The sequence below is a fragment of the Leopardus geoffroyi genome, chromosome D3 (genome assembly GCF_018350155.1).
Source record: "Leopardus geoffroyi isolate Oge1 chromosome D3, O.geoffroyi_Oge1_pat1.0, whole genome shotgun sequence".
Lineage (NCBI taxonomy): Eukaryota > Metazoa > Chordata > Mammalia > Carnivora > Felidae > Leopardus > Leopardus geoffroyi.
In genome coordinates, this window is record NC_059339.1 from 29467875 (window position 1) to 29486266 (window position 18392).

General features: G+C 59.5%; 1 protein-coding gene across 2 annotated transcripts; it reads left to right on the plus strand.

The window, feature by feature from the left end:
- Positions 1-1244: 1244 nt before the first annotated feature.
- TBX1 (T-box transcription factor 1) lies at positions 1245-9856 on the plus strand. Of its 2 annotated transcripts, XM_045457687.1 has the most exons (9): positions 1245-1442; positions 2008-2127; positions 3414-3783; positions 5777-5878; positions 6737-6908; positions 7487-7642; positions 8259-8326; positions 8411-8511; positions 8883-9856. In XM_045457687.1, the coding sequence occupies exons 2-9, from the start codon at positions 2094-2096 to the stop codon at positions 9365-9367; spliced, it is 1488 nt and encodes a 495-aa protein (XP_045313643.1). In that variant the 5' UTR covers positions 1245-1442; positions 2008-2093; the 3' UTR covers positions 9368-9856. The 2 variants fall into 2 exon arrangements, with proteins under 2 accessions (XP_045313643.1, XP_045313642.1); XM_045457686.1 differs by having other exon boundaries at positions 1245-2127.
- Positions 9857-18392: the final 8536 nt, after the last annotated feature.

The following is an 18392-nucleotide window of genomic DNA, read 5'->3' on the forward strand; positions in this document are numbered from 1 at the left end:
CCCACATGCAGCCTGTAGGGCCCAGGGCCTCTCTGGATGCCGACTGCCAACATGAGGTACCCCTGGTGATACTGTCCTGCATGCCTTTCTGGGTATGGACTGCCAGCAGTGGGCACGCCTCCTGCAACACTGCCATGACCAGCCCTTACCAATGTCCCTTCCTAGCTGGGCTCTCCTATCAGAAGCAGCTTCTCCTAGGTCCTGGAGGCAGGGGGCTGCCCTGCTCAGGGGAGAGGGAGAGGGACCTTAAACCCAGCTGGTTCCACATTTCACTCCTCCCTGGAACCTGCCCCTGGGTCCCACAGGTTGGTGTCACTGTCACAGCCCCAAACAGCTGGTCATTCAGGGCTGAGGGCATGCTCTAGCAATAACTTCCCTTTCTCTCCACACTCCACAACTACAGCCTCAGCTGGAAGCGCAAGTAGGGGGGCTCACTGTACATGAAATCACACATACCACACCCCAGTCATATACCCGCATGCTCACCTGCTGCACACACTGCCTCCCAATCTTTCCTGGACCTCAGGCCCAGGAGCCAGTCCCTTTCTACTGGAGCTTACTCCCGGTCCTCAGTTCCTGAGCCTTCCCCACTTTCCAGACAGCTCCCTCTTCAGCCTGGGGTCTGAGTCCCTGGGATTGTAAAAACCCTGGGAGAGGCTGCCTGCCTCCTACCCTTATCCCAGGCAAGCGCAGGCGAAGGCCCACAACATGGTTGCAGGCGGAGAAGCCTTGGAAACAGAGGCCCTGAGAGCCAGAGCCTCGGCGAAGGGCCAGAGAGGCTCCTGGGAAGCTGGGAGATATGATGCTCTGCTAGGAAGACCCTGGGCAGAAAAGGCATGGATGCCCTGAACTGGTCAGAGAAGACCTCAGTGGCAGTAGGTGGGGGAGGTACAAACCAAGTTAGGCCTTAGTGTCCCGGATCCCTGAGCCTAGAGACCTTGAGGCCTCAGGGTGGGTCTTGCCTCACTCTGCTCGGCCTGGATGGGCACCAAGGCAGGAGGGCCTAACCAGGTGGGCAGGCTGAATGCAGGGTGGGTGGCAGGGGCAGCATACAATACGACCCAGCGGCCTGAACTCCTCCGACGTGTCCTCGGCTCCCTGGGCCAGTCCAGGCCCCGCCCCCGGCCCTCCCTGCGCCTGGTCGGTGCGCGGGGAGGTCGGAGGAGCGGGCACTGCCCACCCTCCGGATGTATAAGCGTCCTGGCCAGAGGCGGGCGGTGCGCGCGGGTGCGCGTGACGCTCGGGCTCCCGGGCTGCGCGGCCTGGGCGGCGTGCCTCTGCTTGGGGTCCCCAGGCACGACAGTGAGCCGACTGAAGGGGGTTGGGGGGCATTTGCTGGGCTGGGTCCTGTTCCGCCGCGCTGAGGAACAGACGACGCCACAGCTCTGGTGTTGTCCGCCTGTGGCCAGTGCCGGAGCCCGAACTGCCCTCTCCTCACCCAGGTGCAGGGGCAGCCAGGGAGGAGGAGGCGGGAGGGGCCGAGGGCAGGGGCAAGGCCAAGCCAGGCGGCCCCACGGTGATCCATCGGTGCCTCAGGGACATAGGTTGAGGCTGGGCGCTCCCGGCGTAGCTGCCTCCGTTCAGGGGCTGTAGAAGCCGACGGTGGCTTCAGTGGCTTCGCTGAACAGAGGGAACCTCCGCCTCGGTGGGAACAGCGGGATGTTCGAAGGGCGCTGGTCACAGAGGTCCCTGGGAGCAGAGGCCAGGGGCAGGGAGCTTGAAAAGCAGAAGGGCCCCACACTCCCAGGGCGCTCCACCCATCTGGGCCCCTCCGCTGCCACCGGCCCGGAGTGGGGGGCCGTGACGCCATAATCCCTTGGGCCCAGGGCTGGAGGCTGAGTGGCACCGCAGGCCCCCGCCCCCGGGTCCCGTGGGCTGGGCCGGCCTCGGTGCGGCTGGGTGCACGCAGTCGGAGGCGGCGCCGGCCAGGCCGCCGGGCGCCTATGGACGCGCGGAGCCCGCTGTCTCCCCGGGCCAGCGCGTTCAGCATCGCCTCTCTGGTTGCAGCAGAGGCCGTAGAGCGCACAGCTCGCCTGGGTCCCCGGTCCTCCGACCAGGCGAAGCTTCGCCGGCTGCTGGGATCCCCGGCCGGGATGCACTTCAGCACGGTCACCAGGGATATGGAAGGTGAGCTTCCCCGCTGTGTCTGCCGGCAAGACCCCTGCCACAGCTGCTGTGGGGCCCTAGCAAAGAGTTTTGGCAGGGCCCTGGCACAGAGTGGGTAGAGGAAGCTCTGGTGGGGTGGGCTCCAGGCTTCCAGTGACTCTGGAGCAGAGAGGAAGGGCAGGCATCCTGCCCAAAGCCTGTGCACCTCCAGCCTGGGAACCCGGCTGCAGAGACCCACAAGGAGCTAGACACGGGCCCAGAATAGGACTAGTGGAAGCCAGGAAGGACAGGAGAGAGAAGGACCAGAGAAAGGGGGCAAAGGTGGCGGCAAGCTGGGAGAGGTGGGAGGGAAGTTGGCAGGAGAGGAGAGTGCCATGGAGTCTGGGAACCCAGGAAAACGAGAGACAGAAAGTGGTGAGGGCAGCCGGGAGGAAAAGAAATTGAGAAGAGAGAAAACACAAAAACCCGAAAGGAAGGTAGGAAAAGTGAGAAAGATGAAAAAGAAATAAAGAGACCGAGAACGAAAAAGAATAAAGTAAAGGGAAATTTAAGACGAAAAATAAAGGCATCAAAAAAGGGAAAAGCTATAGAAAACCTCCAGTTTTTATTTTGTTTTAAAAAAAGAGGAAAAAACCCTGAATAACAGGAAAAGACCTAGAAAAAGAAGAGGCAAAGGCAGACTGGGAAGAAAAACGAAGTGATGAAAAATGAAGTGGAAAGAAAGGAGAGGGACAAAACTGGAAAAAGAAAGGCAGAAAATAACACAGAAATAAAGAGAAACGAAAGAGATAGTGGAAGAAGGAAAGAGGATTAGGAGGGAAAATTTCAAGGAGGAAGACAAAGGTAAAGAAATAACAAATTGGAAAATGAGCCTGGAGAGAGAAAGGAGAAATGCAACGCGGGAGGGCGGCAGAGCGAGGGGCGGCGGGCGGCCCGGCGCTCTAGGGAGCCGGTCCGGGCGGTCGGGGGGCCCGGGCCGAGCGAGCCGCGGCGGGCGGGCTGGGGGCCGGGGAGGGGGGAAGGAGCGGGGGAGGGGCGAGGGACGGGGGAGGGGAGGGAGGCCATTGTCTCGGCGCTTGAGGGTGGGGGGGCGCGGGGCGGGGCGGGGCGGGGCGCCTCCTCGGGGCCGGCCCGCGGTGTAGGGCGGCGCGGCCCGGGGCGCAGCGCAGCGCCCGCCACTCGGCCCGGGGCGCGGGGCAGCGCTCACCTCGGCGGCGGGGGCGGCGGCGGCAGCGGCCCGCGGGTCATGATCTCCGCCGTGTCCAGCCCGTGGCTCACGCAGCTCTCGCACTTCTGCGACGTTGCAGCCTTCACGGCCAGCAGCCTGAGCAGCCTGGGGGCCGCGGGGGGCTTCCCGGGCGCCGCGTCGCCGGGCGCCGACCCGTACGGCCCACGCGAGCCCCCGCCGCCGCCGCGCTACGACCCTTGCGCCGCCGCCGCCGCCCCCGGCGCCCCGGGCCCGCCGCCGCACGCCTACCCGTTCGCGCCGGCCGCCGGGGCCGCCACCAGCGCCGCCGCCGAGCCCGAGGGCCCCGGGGCCAGCTGCGCGGCCGCCGCCAAGGCGCCGGTGAAGAAGAACGCGAAGGTGGCCAGCGTGAGCGTGCAGCTGGAGATGAAGGCGCTGTGGGACGAGTTCAATCAGCTGGGCACCGAGATGATCGTCACCAAGGCCGGCAGGTCAGGGTGCCCCCCTCCCTGTCCGCGACCCTCCCCACGTGGCGCGGGTCTCGGGCAGCGCGTCTCGGTCCGATCCACACGAGTGGAGTCGAGAAGCGGGGTGGGGGCGCGGCCCCGCCACCTGCGGGCCCCTCTAGGCGCGAGCCGGCTCTTCGCTCTCTGCGGTCCCGGCTCCGGCGACAGCCGCCTGGCGCGCCGAGCCGGGCCGGAGGGGACGGCGCGGGCAGCCTTGGAAGTCTGGTGGAGAGAAGCCGGGCGGACCGGCTTGCCCCTTCCGCAGCCCCAAGGCACCCGCGGCCGGAAGCCTGGGCCGGCTCGGAACACACGGGGCTAGGGGTTAGGCAGCCACCCCTGAGCGGCCTTGCCAGCCAGCCAGCTCCCAGTGGATCCCACCTCAAAGGAAATTCACGTCTTTAGTTACCCAGTTCACTCTATACGGGTTAGGTAAAGAGGGGTAGCTAGACAATTGTCTGGAAATTTTTTGGAGAAAGTTAAGACCCTTAAAAACAGTTGCTCTCTTCCGTGAAGGTTGCTACCCAGTTTTCTCCGGCCTAAATTTCGGGTGATTGTGGGGCCTGGCGTTGCTGCTGGGGCTGCTGCCTTCCAATTGGCCTGTATTTGTTTTAAGGGCCCAGAGAGAAGGGGAACAAGTTTTGCGATGCAACCGATTTGACCAGCAGACAAAGGAGGGTGCCGGGCTGTGTCTAATGTACACACGGAGACACCAGCTCTGCGTCCACACAGCCAAGGGGAACTCAAGGCCTGTTTGCAGAGCCTTCTCGCGGTTTCTGTTTCCCTGCCGCGGCTGTCCTCCCTGGGGATCCTGGGGCCTGTGCTCAGCTTCAGCTCTGTAGGTCTTCTCCAGGCTCTCCTTACTGTCCCCTGAGGACGGTGCCCCAGCCTCTGGCCCAGTCCAGTGCAGCAAGGGTGTTGGCAGTGGCCAGGCTTCAGCCCAGAAGTCAGCATTCTGCAGCACCCACCAGCCTGCAAAAGTGGGGGTGGCAGGTCTGACCAGGAGGGCTGGCTCCATGGCATCTGTGTTTTGCCCACTGCCTGCAGGGAGTTGCCTATGAGGCAAAGCCGTAGGAAGGGCAGGTGGGAGCTAAGCCTCATGCTGTCCTCCAGGGCCTCAGTGGTTGGCACTGCTGTGCTCTCAGGACAGGGCCGGCCCACGCTGGCGGCCCATCCAGGAGCTGCAGAATGTCCTTTTAAGAGCCTGGATGGGTCACAGAGTCGGAGTCTGGGGGAGGGGAGAGTTAGGGGACATGAGAGCATAAGCCAAGTTCTCCCAGAGTAGCTGCATCCCGTCCGGGGGGCAACAGTGGTGGTGGTGGTGGAGGGGACTTGTATCCCTGAGGAAGATGGGGGGACTCCAGCAATGGGCTGGAGACAGAGCCTAAAAATTGGGTCTGTGGGCTCTTAGGCCTCAGCCTCACTGGAAGGATTGGGGAGCAGCCCCATAGACCCAGCCGAAAGGGCAACTGGGACTCTTGGGAACCACATAAGAGTGCCCCGGTTTCATTTTGTTCGAGCCGGGAGTTTACATCGGTTGCTTAGATGGAGCTGGGGGAAGCTCTGTGGAGGGCTGAGAATGTCTGGAACCGCATCTTGGGAGTCTTACTGATCTGGTGCTGCTGGCTGAGGCTAGCTTTGGACTGGACAGCTGAGAATTAGCAAATCCTAGGCTGGTACTATGCAGGCAAATGTGGCAGACGCCATAGACCAATGTTGGGGGGTGGAGGCTTAGCTGTAGTGTTTAGTGAGCCATTTTGGGGTTTTGAAAAAGGGAGCAGAGGGCTACTCTGCCCTTCCACTTGCCCTTGGCTGGGCAGGGGCCTAGTTGGGTTAGAGTAGCTGACTGAGAGGAGAGGAGTTGGAGGGGCCAGGCCGATGAATGCAGCCGCCGGCAGGAAGCCGCCTGTCCTGGGTTGGTCAAGGTGGGGCAGCCCTGCCCTCCCCCACCTGAGGTGACCGGAGGCCTCGCCGCCCCCAGGCGCATGTTCCCCACATTTCAAGTGAAGCTCTTCGGCATGGACCCCATGGCCGACTACATGCTCCTCATGGACTTCGTTCCAGTGGACGACAAGCGCTACCGGTGAGCGCCCAGCAGGATCAGGGAGGGTGCCCTGGGAAGTGGCTGGTCCCTGCTTGGTGATGCCTCGGAGGGCAGCCCACAAGGACATTAGTGCCCGGGAGTCCCAGGCACCTGCGCCGCCAGCCCCACTGTCCCCCATGACCTGCTCCCTCCCCAACCCGGTCAGACCCCAGACCCACACAGCCCACCCCCAGCGGTACTCCCCTCAGGAGTCACACAGGCTGGGCCCCTCCACCAGCTCTAGGCCCGAGACAGCTCCCACGCCCCTGGGCCAGCTTGCCTGAGGCAGGCAGGCCCCTCGCACACAGCCCCTGCCTTTTCTTCATGTCTCCTTCTCCCACGAGGTGAGCGTGGGCACCTTGTCCCCTTCCCCCATCCCCCAGGAACGCTGGGCCCCGGAGCCGAGCAGGAAAGGTGGGGTGGCCGGGAGAGATTATGCTGGGCGGGCCTCAGCTGCCTGGACAATTAACAGCAATTAATAAAGAGAGCGTGGTCCGCCCTGCGCCTGAGGCCGCCGGCGCAGCCAAATCCGGGCTCCCGCCGCGCAGGCGACACCGGAGGCGGCGGTGGGGAGGCCCGGAGCAGGCAGACCCGCGTGCAGCGAATTGTGGCGCCCGGAGCCCAGCCTCCTCCCTTGGTGCCCGGCTTCCTGCTGTCTTGTGTATTGGGACTGGGGGGGGGGGGGGAGTTTTGTTTTCTTCACAATTCCCCTTGGAAAAGCTCCCAGTCTGTGTGGTAGCCGAAGGCTTGAGTTCACCGATGATAGGAAAACTCATGAGAGGCACTTTGGGGGTTCACTGGGCAAGGCCCTCTCTGTTCACCCTATGTGGCATGACCCCTGTTCTGGTGTTGCCCCAGGTATGCCTTCCACAGCTCCTCCTGGCTAGTAGCCGGGAAAGCAGACCCTGCCACACCAGGCCGTGTACACTACCACCCTGACTCGCCTGCCAAGGGTGCACAGTGGATGAAGCAAATTGTGTCCTTCGACAAGCTCAAGCTGACCAACAACCTGCTGGACGACAACGGCCATGTGAGCAATCCTCCCACCTCCCCAGGCTACCCTGGGCAGGCCCTCTGGAGTCCCTGTTGACCAGAGCCAGAGGCCGAGCTTGGGCTGTGAATGAGGGCCAGGCTGAGGAGAGGGGGCCCCTCCGGTCAGGGGCTCAGGGCCTGGTGGCTCTCAGGCCTGGGAGAGGCTGTCACCTTATTTCCCTCGCTCTATTCCTGATCTTTTGCTGGAGTCTTTTTTTTTTTTTTTTTAACTGGAAAGGATGGTGTGTGGGGGTAGCCACAGGAGGCTTTGTAGGATCCAGGCGGCTGATGCCGCTTTCCTGCTGGGCTGAGCTCTGGCCTGCAGCCGCCTACCACTGCCCGGTGTAGGCCTGAAGTAGTTCTGAAGGACCTATGGGAAGAGAATCCAAACTCTGATCTTTTGCCATTTGGGGTATGTTTCCTGGTGGTCCCCAGTTGACTGCAGTCTCCACTTGAGCCCCATGGCTGAACCTCATTTCAGGAATTAAGGGTTTCGTCCAAGTTCTCTGGGAAGTTCACTGCTTATCTGGACCTTCTCCCATTTCCTAGTTCCAAACTTGCCACCTTGTCTTCCAGATTATTCTCAACTCCATGCACAGATACCAGCCCCGCTTCCATGTTGTCTATGTGGACCCACGCAAAGATAGTGAGAAATATGCTGAGGAGAACTTTAAGACCTTTGTGTTTGAGGAGACTCGCTTCACTGCGGTCACTGCTTACCAGAACCATCGGGTGAGACCCTGGGGATGCAAATTCAATACTTCTGGGTTGCAATTTGCAATTGCTGCCTGAGGGAAAGAGGTTTGGACTCAAAGATTGCGGGTCCTGGTGGAACACAACGGCCGATGGAGTCCCACCCTCAAAGGCCTCAAGCAGCCTCCTCCCCTCTGCTGCAGGCCAGCCCAGACTCCTATCAGGTTGACCTTTCCAGCGGCAACTGTCAGTGCGGCCTGAAAGTTTGTTTTCCAAACCATTCCGGAAACTCCCCATCAGGGGCCTGATCCACGGTTTACCCAAATTCCTAGGGCATCCCCTCCCACCCCCCACTGCAGGGTGGGCGGTGGAGGTGACTACATTCCCATCCCAGGCAGGGGCCCTGGGTCTCCATCCCAATCACTTGGGGCCGCAAAGGGGATCCTTAGCGAGAAAGGAAGCTCCCCCTTTGGCAGCAGAAAGGCACAACTCTCAGCAAGGGAGAGTAAATGTGGGAGGGTTATTGTCCCGGAAGAGTAAAAGGGCTCTTATTGGGGGAGCCTCTTCTAACATTAGGCTACCCTGGTGCTCCAGGCCCCAGCGCAGGGGCTCCGGCCACTTGCTCAATGCCCACTCCCCAACCCCCCCTCCTCAGATCACGCAGCTCAAGATAGCCAGCAACCCTTTCGCCAAAGGCTTTCGAGACTGCGACCCGGAGGACTGGTGAGTGTCCTGTAGAAGTGATGGCTACAGTTCAGGAGACTGGCGGAGTGCCCCCCTGACCCGCTGCCCTTCTCCCTCCCGCAGGCCCCGAAACCACCGGCCCGGCGCGCTGCCGCTTATGAGCGCCTTCGCTCGCTCGCGGAACCCGGTGGCCTCCCCCACACAGCCCAACGGGTCAGAGAAAGGTAGGGCCCGGGTCGTGGAATTGGGGCCGCAGCCCTGCGCGCGCTCCGCCCCGGGCAGGCGGCCGAGGCTGGCCTCGCCTGCGCCCCAGGGGCGCTCGCGGCCTTCGCGCCGGTTGCACAACGGCGGTGGCGGCGGGCAAGCGCGCACTCGCCCGCCCGGCCCGACGGCTGCGCCCCGCCCGCCCCGCCTGCCGCCCGCGGAGGGGCGCGGGCCCCTGGGGAGGCCCCGGGTCTCCGGCAGGTTCGGCGAGAAGGGGCCGGGAGGGTCCGAGCGCGGGCTTGTGCCCCCTTCCCGCCAGGACCGTTGGAGCGCTCGCGGGTCTCCTCTGCCGTCCCGACCCGCCGCGCTTACCCCTCGGCCCTCCCCGCAGAGGCGGCCGAGGCTCGGCGAGAATTCGAGCGCGACGCGGGTGGACCGGCCGTGCTCGGGGACCCGGCGCACCCGCCTCAGCTGCTGGCACGGGTGCTGAGCCCAGCGCTGCCCGGGGCCGGTGGCGCTGGCGGTCTCGTCCCGCTGCCCGGTGCACCCGGAGGCCGGCCCAGCCCTCCGCACCCGGAGCTGCGCCTGGAGGCGCCAGGCGCGTCGGAGCCGCTGCACCACCACCCGTATAAGTACCCGGCCGCCGCCTACGACCATTACCTCGGGCCCAAGAGCCGGCCGGCGCCCTACCCGCTGCCGGGCCTGCGCGGCCACGGCTACCACCCGCACACGCACGCGCACCCACACCACCACCACCCCGCCGTGAGCCCAGCCGCCGCCGCTGCCGCCGCGGCCGCGGCCGCCGCCGCCGCCGCCAACATGTACTCGTCGGCCGGGGCCGCGCCGCCCGGCTCCTACGACTACTGCCCCAGATAATGCGGGCGCCCGCTGGCCGCTCCCCGCCCGGGGTCCCCGCACAGCCCTGAGGGCCGTCGGGGTTCCAGTCCACCCAGCCCCAAGGGCCTTCCAAGAACACGTTCCCCCAAGCCCCGGGGGCCAGTGCGGGTCTCCCCTTCCCCAGCCTCGAAGCCATCGGGGTCCTCCACCTTCCAGCCCTGACAGCTGTCGAAGTATATGGTTCCCCAGTCCCGGGAGCCACCGCGGGTCCCCCCCCAGCCCCGAGGGCCACGGGGTCCGCGCCCGCCAGTGCCAAAGCGCCCGGTCAGCGGCGGAAGGAAGTGATATTTATTGTTCTCCGCGAGACCGTGTCGCCCCCCCCCCAACTCCCCGGCCCGGCCGGCAGTTGCAGTGTAGACGATCCGAGAGCCCGTCTGCAGGCGGTGTAGATACGTGTAGATATTTGTAGATACTGTAGATACCGCGCCGGCGCCGACTTGATAAAGGTTTCGCCTCTTTTGGAAGCTGCCTGCGTGTCCATTTATTTGCGTCCAGTTAGATCGCACGGGGATGTCGGGGGGAGTGAGTCCGGTCGATACAGGGACTTCGGGGTCTCCCCAGCTGCAGTCCCCACGGGCCGATGTTCCAGTCCCCACAGTCCCCACTGTGTCCCTACAGTGCCCTTCGAGCGCTTTCTCCCGGCTGGTTTCCAGAGCCTCTTCTCGGCCACGCCCCTCTCCGTCCTCTCCCCGCCCCCTCTGCTGTGGCCCCAACCGGGTTCGCTCCCAGGGTCTCCTCCCGGCTCTGCCAGCCAGTTCCCCGCCCCCACTGCCACCTCGCAGCTTCATTCCACCAGCCCCCAGGCTGAAAGTACCGGGGCTCCGCCCCAGTCCCAGGTGTACATAGGGTCTTTTTACTTAACTCTGGCATGCAGTCGTCGCTCCTCTAGGATTTAGGCAGGCACTCCTCGCCTGTTTTCAGGACCAATGCCTGTACTGGGTGCTTTTCCACGGAAGCTGGAAATAACCATCACGACAGGACACTGCCAGTTGGGGGCTGGGAAGGGGAGAAGCTCTGACTCTGATAGCAGAAAGACAAAAACAGGCAGTTCTGCTGTTCTAGCATTTCCCCTGGCTGGACCTAGCCCAGGCCTGCGTTTTCCCCTGTTTATTGACTTTGTTCCCTGTGAATGTCCCCACGGAGTGACCTGGACAGGGGGTACAATGACAGTGGTCATGAGTCATCTTGAAACCTGTCTGTGAAGCATTTTCCCCAGGCCAGGTGGTGACGGACCTCTCCCCATTAACTCAACACCAGGGATGGGGCCAGAGGAACCCTTTGATCCCTCCCTTCCTGAGTCCAGGCAGGAAAAGCTGACAACCGGTCAACGTCAAGGCTGCTAACTTGGACACATGATGGACGGGAAATGCAAGTGGCTGAGGTTCTATCCCCCTTCTGTGTCAGTCTCAGTATGTTTGTGGCAATTGCTGCAACCTGGTGCCACCTCTCCCCAGCACAGCCAGGCATTTCCCAGTGTCCGTCCTAGACTGGATGGTTTCTTCCAGGATGTGTTCACCCATCTGATGATATGAAGTGACTGAAGTCTGAGCAATTGGACGGTAGAAAGTGTTTCCATGAGGCAGGTCTACAAAGGGTAACCAAGGCTGCTGAGGAATGAGCTCTGGAGCCAGGGTCCCCCAAAGCTTCAAAGGTCATCTAGTGCCAGGGTGTGAAGACGCAGCATATGATTGAATGGGCTCTGTGGATGCAGCTTCAGGGACTCCTAAGGGCAGCTCTGGACGCCCATCCCTGATGGACGCCCTGCTGTCACCTGCTGCGGACCTCCCTCTGGGTGAGCTGCATGCACCACTGGGCTCCCCACTCATGTAGCCTGTTTCATGTTAGTGCCACAAATGTGCCCTGCATCCCTTCTTGTCCTGGGAGGCCTGCAGGAGTGATGGGCTATGCCCGGCAGAGCTGGTCTCTCTGCACACTTTCAAACACTCAGGCCATGGTGAGGGGCAGGGGGTGAGAACCACAGTTGGAGAGATCTCCACTTTGGTTTCATTTAAAGCTAAAATGAGAAGAAGCTTCCCTCTGAACCAATGATGGTGCGGCCTGCAGATGAGAGGTTGAAGCTGAGCATATGGGCCTCTGGTGCAGCCGGCCAGCCTCCTGCATGTGGACCCCCTCCCATGATCATCACCTACTCAAGACGGAAAGCTGCACTGCTGTCCGACACGGTGGCTGCTAGCCATAGTGGGCCACTTACATGTTAATGAACAAAAATAGAATAAGATTAAACATTTGGTTCCTCACTGGCTGCATTCCGAGTGCTGGACAGCACATGTGCTGCAGGTCAGCTCGCTGGATGCTGCAGATGAGGGCTGCCCTGCGCTGGGGAATAGCCCCCCACAGGCAAGGTTTTCTGCCCTCTGCCCCCATAGATGAGTTTGCCTGCCTTAAGAACTTCTCATAAATGGGATCATGCAGCAGGGTGCCGGGTGCTCCCTGGTGTGGCAGGGCTGGCCCACACTGCTGCCCACCTGTCAGTTCTTACTGCTCACCAGTGTCCAGTCTCCTGTGAAGGGCACTCGGTTGTTTTAGGATGATGGGTGCTGTGATGTCCAGCACTGCGCGGGGGGTGGGGGGGGGGGAGGGCTGTTCCTCCAGGCGGTCCTACAGTGTGTAGGCCATGCAACACCTCAGTAGGTGGCCGTCACCCATCTTCCATCCTGGGGAGAGGGTGAGGGAAGGGTGGCTCGGGTCACCCAGCTTCTGCTGGGGGCTGCGCATTTCAGAGCCCCTCTTGGTCACTCATTCCTGGAACAAGTGCCTGGTGAGCGCTGCCAATGTTGTCACCTCTGACTGCCGTGTGGGGCTGACACTCCCATGGGCAGCTACCCCAGACAGTCCCTGACTTCCCTGTGAAGCTACTGTCCTGGCAGCTTCTGTGTCCCTCGCTTTGGGCTCCTCTGTGAGCACACCTGGCCTGCCCCTTCCATGAGCTGCTGTGCTGCACTGTGTGGGTCTCGGGTCCCATCTGATCTGCTTCCTCATGGGCTCGTGCCTCAGTGTCTTCCTCTAGGTTCACCAATTGGCCCAGAGGTTCCGTTCTGCTCCCTTCACTTGTCTCCAGGTATCCAGCTGCCAACTCAGGATGAGAAGAACTTGGATTAGAAGGGACCTCAGAAATCTGGTCCAGGGACCCCAGACTCCTCAACCCTCAAAAAACAATGGATGTGCAATGGATGAAACAGGTGAACTCTTGACTAAGTAGAGGAGGGGTGGGGCCTGTCCACTGGCTTCTGCACTCCTTTGGGTCCCACATAAGGGGTCTAGGGGACCCAAAGACCCTGGGGTGTGGTGGGATGACACCCCCAGCAGCCCAGCTCACTGTTTTTAGAGGAGAAAGACCAGGGGCGCTGGGTGGCTCAGTTGGTTGGACGTCCGACTCTTGATTTCAGCTCAGGTCATGGTCTGCATTGGGCTCTGCTCTGAATGTAGAGCCTGCTTGGGATTCTCTCTCTCTGTCTCTCTGTCTCTCTCTTTCCCCCTCCCTCTGCCCTTCTTTTCCCCACTTCTCTCTCTCTCAGCCTATAATAAATAGATAAAATAAAAATAAGATAAAATAAAATAAAATAAAATAAAATAAAATAAAATAAAATAAAATAAAAAATAGAGGAGGAAGACCAGACCAGAGCCATAGGTAGGACCTGCTGTCCTGCTTTCCTCCAGCGCTGGAGCCTCTGTCTTTGACATAAACCTTCCAGATTCCTAGGAAGGCTGGAAATGTGTGTGGGATACCCCAATACAAACGACTAGCATTTTTACAGGACTTACCAAGTGTCAGGCACCCTGGCAAGCCCTGTGGTTGCCACCTCCTCACAAGCACTCTAACAACCCCACAGCCCCTGGGGTCTTATCCACAGGCTCATGGCTGGTGCAGGGATGTTCTGGAATGGGACCCTCCCCCAGTACTACCACTAAGTAAAGCTGGCCAACATCACATGCCTTTATGGGGACAAAAAGAAAGTGCCCAAACAAGCGTGTCGGGTGAGTCATAGGGCATAGGCAGATGTGGACACAGGTCTCTGATGACAAATAACCTGAAGGGGCTGGTTACACAGGGAAGCATTTGGGGTGTGGAGGCAGAACACTGAGGTTGTGGCATGGATGAGGGGAGTGTGTTCGGCGGCACTTCAAGCCTGGAGTTGCAGAGGCAGAGGAAGCCTGGTTGTGGGGCTTCAGCCACCCCTTCCCTCTGGCTGGGGGACGTCCGAAGAGTGTGTGGGACCTGTGTGGTGACAGTTGGGTGAATGTGAGGCACTGATCTCCAGGTGTGCTGCAGATCAAAGCGCCTGAGCACTAGAGAATTCTACGGGGCCACAGCTGCCAGGGGCAGCGCCGGCAGAGCCAGGGGAGCCATGTGCAGGCAGACAGAGGGAGGGCAGGGGCCCAAGGAGCTTCTTCCTGGGCCAAAGGAATGATTCCAGTGGCCCAACCTGGAGCTGGGTGTAAGGGAGAGCACACCTCCCAGGTTCTGCAGCCTCTGTGCCTCAGTTTCCCCTTACTGCTGGGGTGCTGACCCTTGCCCTGTGGGAGTGGTATGAATGGTGGAGGTCCATGTGAGCAGTGGGGACCGTCCTCTCCTCCTCCCTGTGGGTTCCAGTGAGGCTGTGCAGTTTCACAGGTGCTGGGGGGCAGGACCGGGCATCTATTTGGGCACATCTGATGCCTCTGCACAAACCCGATTCCCATATGCCTCCCTATCAACCTCCCTCACCCCCAAGGCCACCTCTGTATTGTGACATGGGCACAGCCGGGGAGCAGGCCAGGGGACATGGCCCCACAGCCGGTGGTGGCACCCGGCCCTGGGAGCGGAGGATGGGACTGTTTCCTGGTCTACCCCACACATTTTCTGTATTGAAAAAAACACACAAATCTTGCCTTTGATTCAATTCCCTTCCCTGCTTGTCGTACTACTTCAAACCAGATGGGTTCACAAGATGAACCTTTGGAGTCTCGGCGCCGCTGTTTAACTGCTGCCAGGTCTGTGTGTGGGGAAGAGCAGAACCAAAGGTATTTTATGAAAAGCAGCCCACATGGGGGAGAAGCTTAGGTTTTAATAGCAGTAATTAAGTTATCTTCTTAATTATAAAGAGGAATGGCATTGCTGACATCCTTTATCTATCAGCTTTCAATTGCATAAAGTAAGTACTTAATCCTCCGCTTCCAGCGGCTGCCACCCGTGTCCTCCCCCTCCGCTCACAGAGAAGGCCGGCCCAGCTCTTGCTGCAGAGACCTGTGCTGGGGACACGTGAGGGTCTAGGCCCACCACTCTTGCTCACACCGCCAAGGAGAAGGCCTTCCGATCACACCGTGACCGCCTTAGACTGAAACACGTCCTGACTTCAGAGATGCTGAAGTTTTCAGTCTAAGGGGGTCACAGTCTGATCAGAAGAACTTCTGGTGGGCCTTACAGTTGCTGGGGGCCTGGACTTGAGGGACATTCTTTCAGCCACATACTTGTGACTTTCGGGGCCAGGGCCTGGAGCAGCTCTGGGTACTGCATCTCAGGTCACTGGGAAGACAGCAAAGCCCCACCCTGGGAGACTGGGCTCCTGGGGCTCCAGTCTCCGAGCCCTTCCCACAGTGGCCCTGGCCTTCCAGGATGGATGCCCCCGCGCCCACCCCTGCACACACCTGTCTTCTTAACTTCCTCCTCACTCCATCTGTGTCCCCATCTCTGAATCTACCTTTCATCTCAGAACATGTTTTCTAGATTCTTCCACAGGATGGCTTCTTTTGTGACCTCATCACACAGTGAAGGTGGTAATGGCAGCCAGGGCTGATGGAGGCCAAGTTAAGGAAGAGGCCATAGCTCGTGGGCTCCCCACGGCTGTTTGGCTGCATGTGGCTGCAGCTTGGATCTTTTCCCGTCGGGCAGTACATGCGCTGGAGGACACGGTAGGCTCTTCACTGCAGGGCTGCCCTCTCCGAGTCCTCCCTCATGGTAAGGTAGGCTTGAGTCACTGGCTGGGACACAGGCCCTTCCCTGTGTCTGCTAAGGCTGCCCGGCCTGGCCGGCTCCTGCATGGTCTGCAGGTGGGGCTCAGAGCTGCAGAAAGGCTGGCTGCAGTGTGTCCTCTGCCATTCATCTACAAAGGGCACTAGTAGGTCAGCTCTTCCAACGTGGCAGTGGGGACCAGGAGCGCGTGTGTGTGGTGACAGGCAGCAACAAAATAAGGAAGCAGCAACTTCCATGCAAAGAATCCGTCTTTTGATAACGGTAAGTAAAGTCTTAAAAGGACTGAGAAAAACAAGCAGTTTAATTAAGATGCCGCTGGCCAGCTTGGCCCTTCTCCTGGAAGAAACTACAGGGCACAGAACTGCAGAGACCAGGAGCTGTCAGGCTATACACCTGGCCCGAGGGCATCTTGGCTAAGGTGGGGAGTGGGCTGCAGGGAGCTGCCAGCTGCCAGCTGATCGCGGAGGTGGACACTCATATACACACATTCCCCACACACCTGTCACCCAGCAGCCTGGCTCTGTGAGGGAGCAGGCACTCTGGGCTTTTGAGGCAAAGTCACCATCCCCATAGGCGGAGCTGAAGAGAGGCCACTGGACCCCAAGCGTGCCTGCTGTCATCTCCACTGAGAAGGACTGGGCAGCTCTGCTGGGCAGTGAGGGGCAGTGGGCCTCATTTTCCCCAGCGCCCCATGGAGGCTTCTATAGCGGGCCCTTGTAGTCCTTGGTGTTTTTGGTCATGTCTCACCCTCTCGGCACCGATGATCAAGCCCTCCTCCCCTTTGGGTGGACAGCCAGGAGGGTCCGTTAGAGGCAGGGCCCAAGGCAACAGTCAACAGGCACCCTCTTCTGGAGACCTGGACTCCCAGAAGCTATTGTGGGACTGTCCCCAGAGCCGCAGCTGCCGCTGGCCTCTTCACTTGCCTCTGTCATTTCCCTGCCACTTACCAGTCCTGTTCCTTGAACAGGTGAGCTGCTGGCGGGAGAGGACTCCACCAGGAAGAGGACTGGTTTCAGTCCTGTGTGGACCAGGACACACGAGGGGGCTGAGGTGCCTGCTGTGTGCTGATGAGGCCATTTGGCTCCTCAAAGACTGCCCCCTGCTCCCCCACCCCCCACCCCCTGCACACTGCCACTGGGTTTCCCTCCAGTTTCCAGCTACTTCCCATGCAGGTGTCTCATCCCAGTGAGATTTAAGTTTCCAGAAGACAGAGATCCTATTACACATACACCTGGGAAATAATTTATGATGAATTAAAAATTTGGATTAAACCACAGAGAGAGACCACTTTGTGCCCATAAGGACACACACACACACACACAGAGAAAATAATAAGGGTTGGTAAAGATGTGGAGAAATTGGAACCCTTGTCTACTGCTGGTGGGAATGTAAAATGCTGCAGCCTCTGGAGAAAACAGGATGGAGATCCCTCAAAAAGTTAAACTGAGAACTACCATAGGACCTGGCATTCCCACTCTGGGTCTGTGTCCCAAAGAAGTGAAGCAGGGGCTTACGCAGGTACTTGTACACCCATGTCCACAGCAGAATCAGTCACAGTAGCCAAGAGGTGGAAGCAAACATAATGTCATCAACTAATCAATGGATAAATGATGGACTGATAAATGGATAAACATGTGGGATGGCCATACAGTGGGACATTATTGGGTCATAAAAAGGAAGGAAATAGTGACCTGTACTACAAAGCAAACGAACCTTGAGGACATTATGCTCAGTGAAATAAACCAGACACAAAAGGACAAATACTGTATGAACCCACATAAATGAGGTCCGTGAGTCAGATCTATGGAAACAGAAAGTATTGGTGTGTGTGTGTGGGGGGGGGCGGGGGTGCAAGGGGCTGGGGGAGGAGAGAATGAGGAGTTAGTGTCTGATGGGGAGAGAGCTGCAGTTTGGGCAGATGACAAACTTCTGGAGGTGGATGGTGGGGTGGCTGCACAACGTGAATATACTTAATGTCACTGAACTGTACACATGAAATGGTTAAAATGGCATATTTATATTTAAACAAAAATTTTTTTTTTACTGTTTATTTTTGAGAGACAGAGAGAAAGAGCATGAGAAGGGGAAGGGCAGAGAGAGGGAGACACAGGATCTGAAGCAGGCTCCAGGCTCCGAGCTGTCAGTACAGAGCCCCACGAGGGGCTTGAACCCATGAACCATGAGATCATGACTTGAGCTGAAGTCGGACACTTAACCTACAGGTGTCCCAAATTTATATTTTTTAATGTATATTTATATGTGTTTAACAATTAAAGAAACCCTGGAATATCCATAATCTACAAAAGCCACTCTGTTCACCTTGGATTGACCAAGTCCTAACCTGTCTCTAAAGTGGTTTTTAATGTGGAAATTTCATCCTGCAGGGGCATTCAGCAATGTCTGGAGACACTTTTGATGGCCATACTGGGTGGGTGGATGCCAGGCATGCTGTTCAGCACCCTGTGGTGCACAGGAAGGCCCCAACACAGAATGATTGGGCCCAGATGTCACAGAGTCTGGACCAGCTAACAGCCATAGCCCCAAGTAGTTTGAGCCCCACATCCTGCCTGGCAATTAACTGGACGGCAGTCAGACGAGTGAGCACCCCTCCTACTGGGAGCCACTCTTTTGGTGCTACCTCCCCAGGCCGAGTCCACCCCAGGCTCTCTCCATAAGGCTCACTGGTGCCCAGGGACCCAGACTCACCCATGAGGCAGGCAGTTCATCCCCCAACCTGAGCGGTGGGTCCTGCACCCTGGGGGAGCTGGTGACAGCCCCGGGTGTGGGGTTGACAGCCCCGGGAGATGCCTCTCCCAAGTGCCTGTGCCCTGGCCAGTCCAGCTATCTCTTGTGTCTCTCTCACAGGGACATTGTCTCATTTTGTTTGTGGGGGTCCATAGCTTCAGTTAGGGACCCCAAGTCTTCAGGAGGGTGGGCAAGGCCATTTAGCTCTGGGAGAGCCCAGCACCACCAGCCCTCTCTCTTTCAGGGGAGGCAATAGTGTGATGTGAGGTGGGGAGCGGAGTCACATGT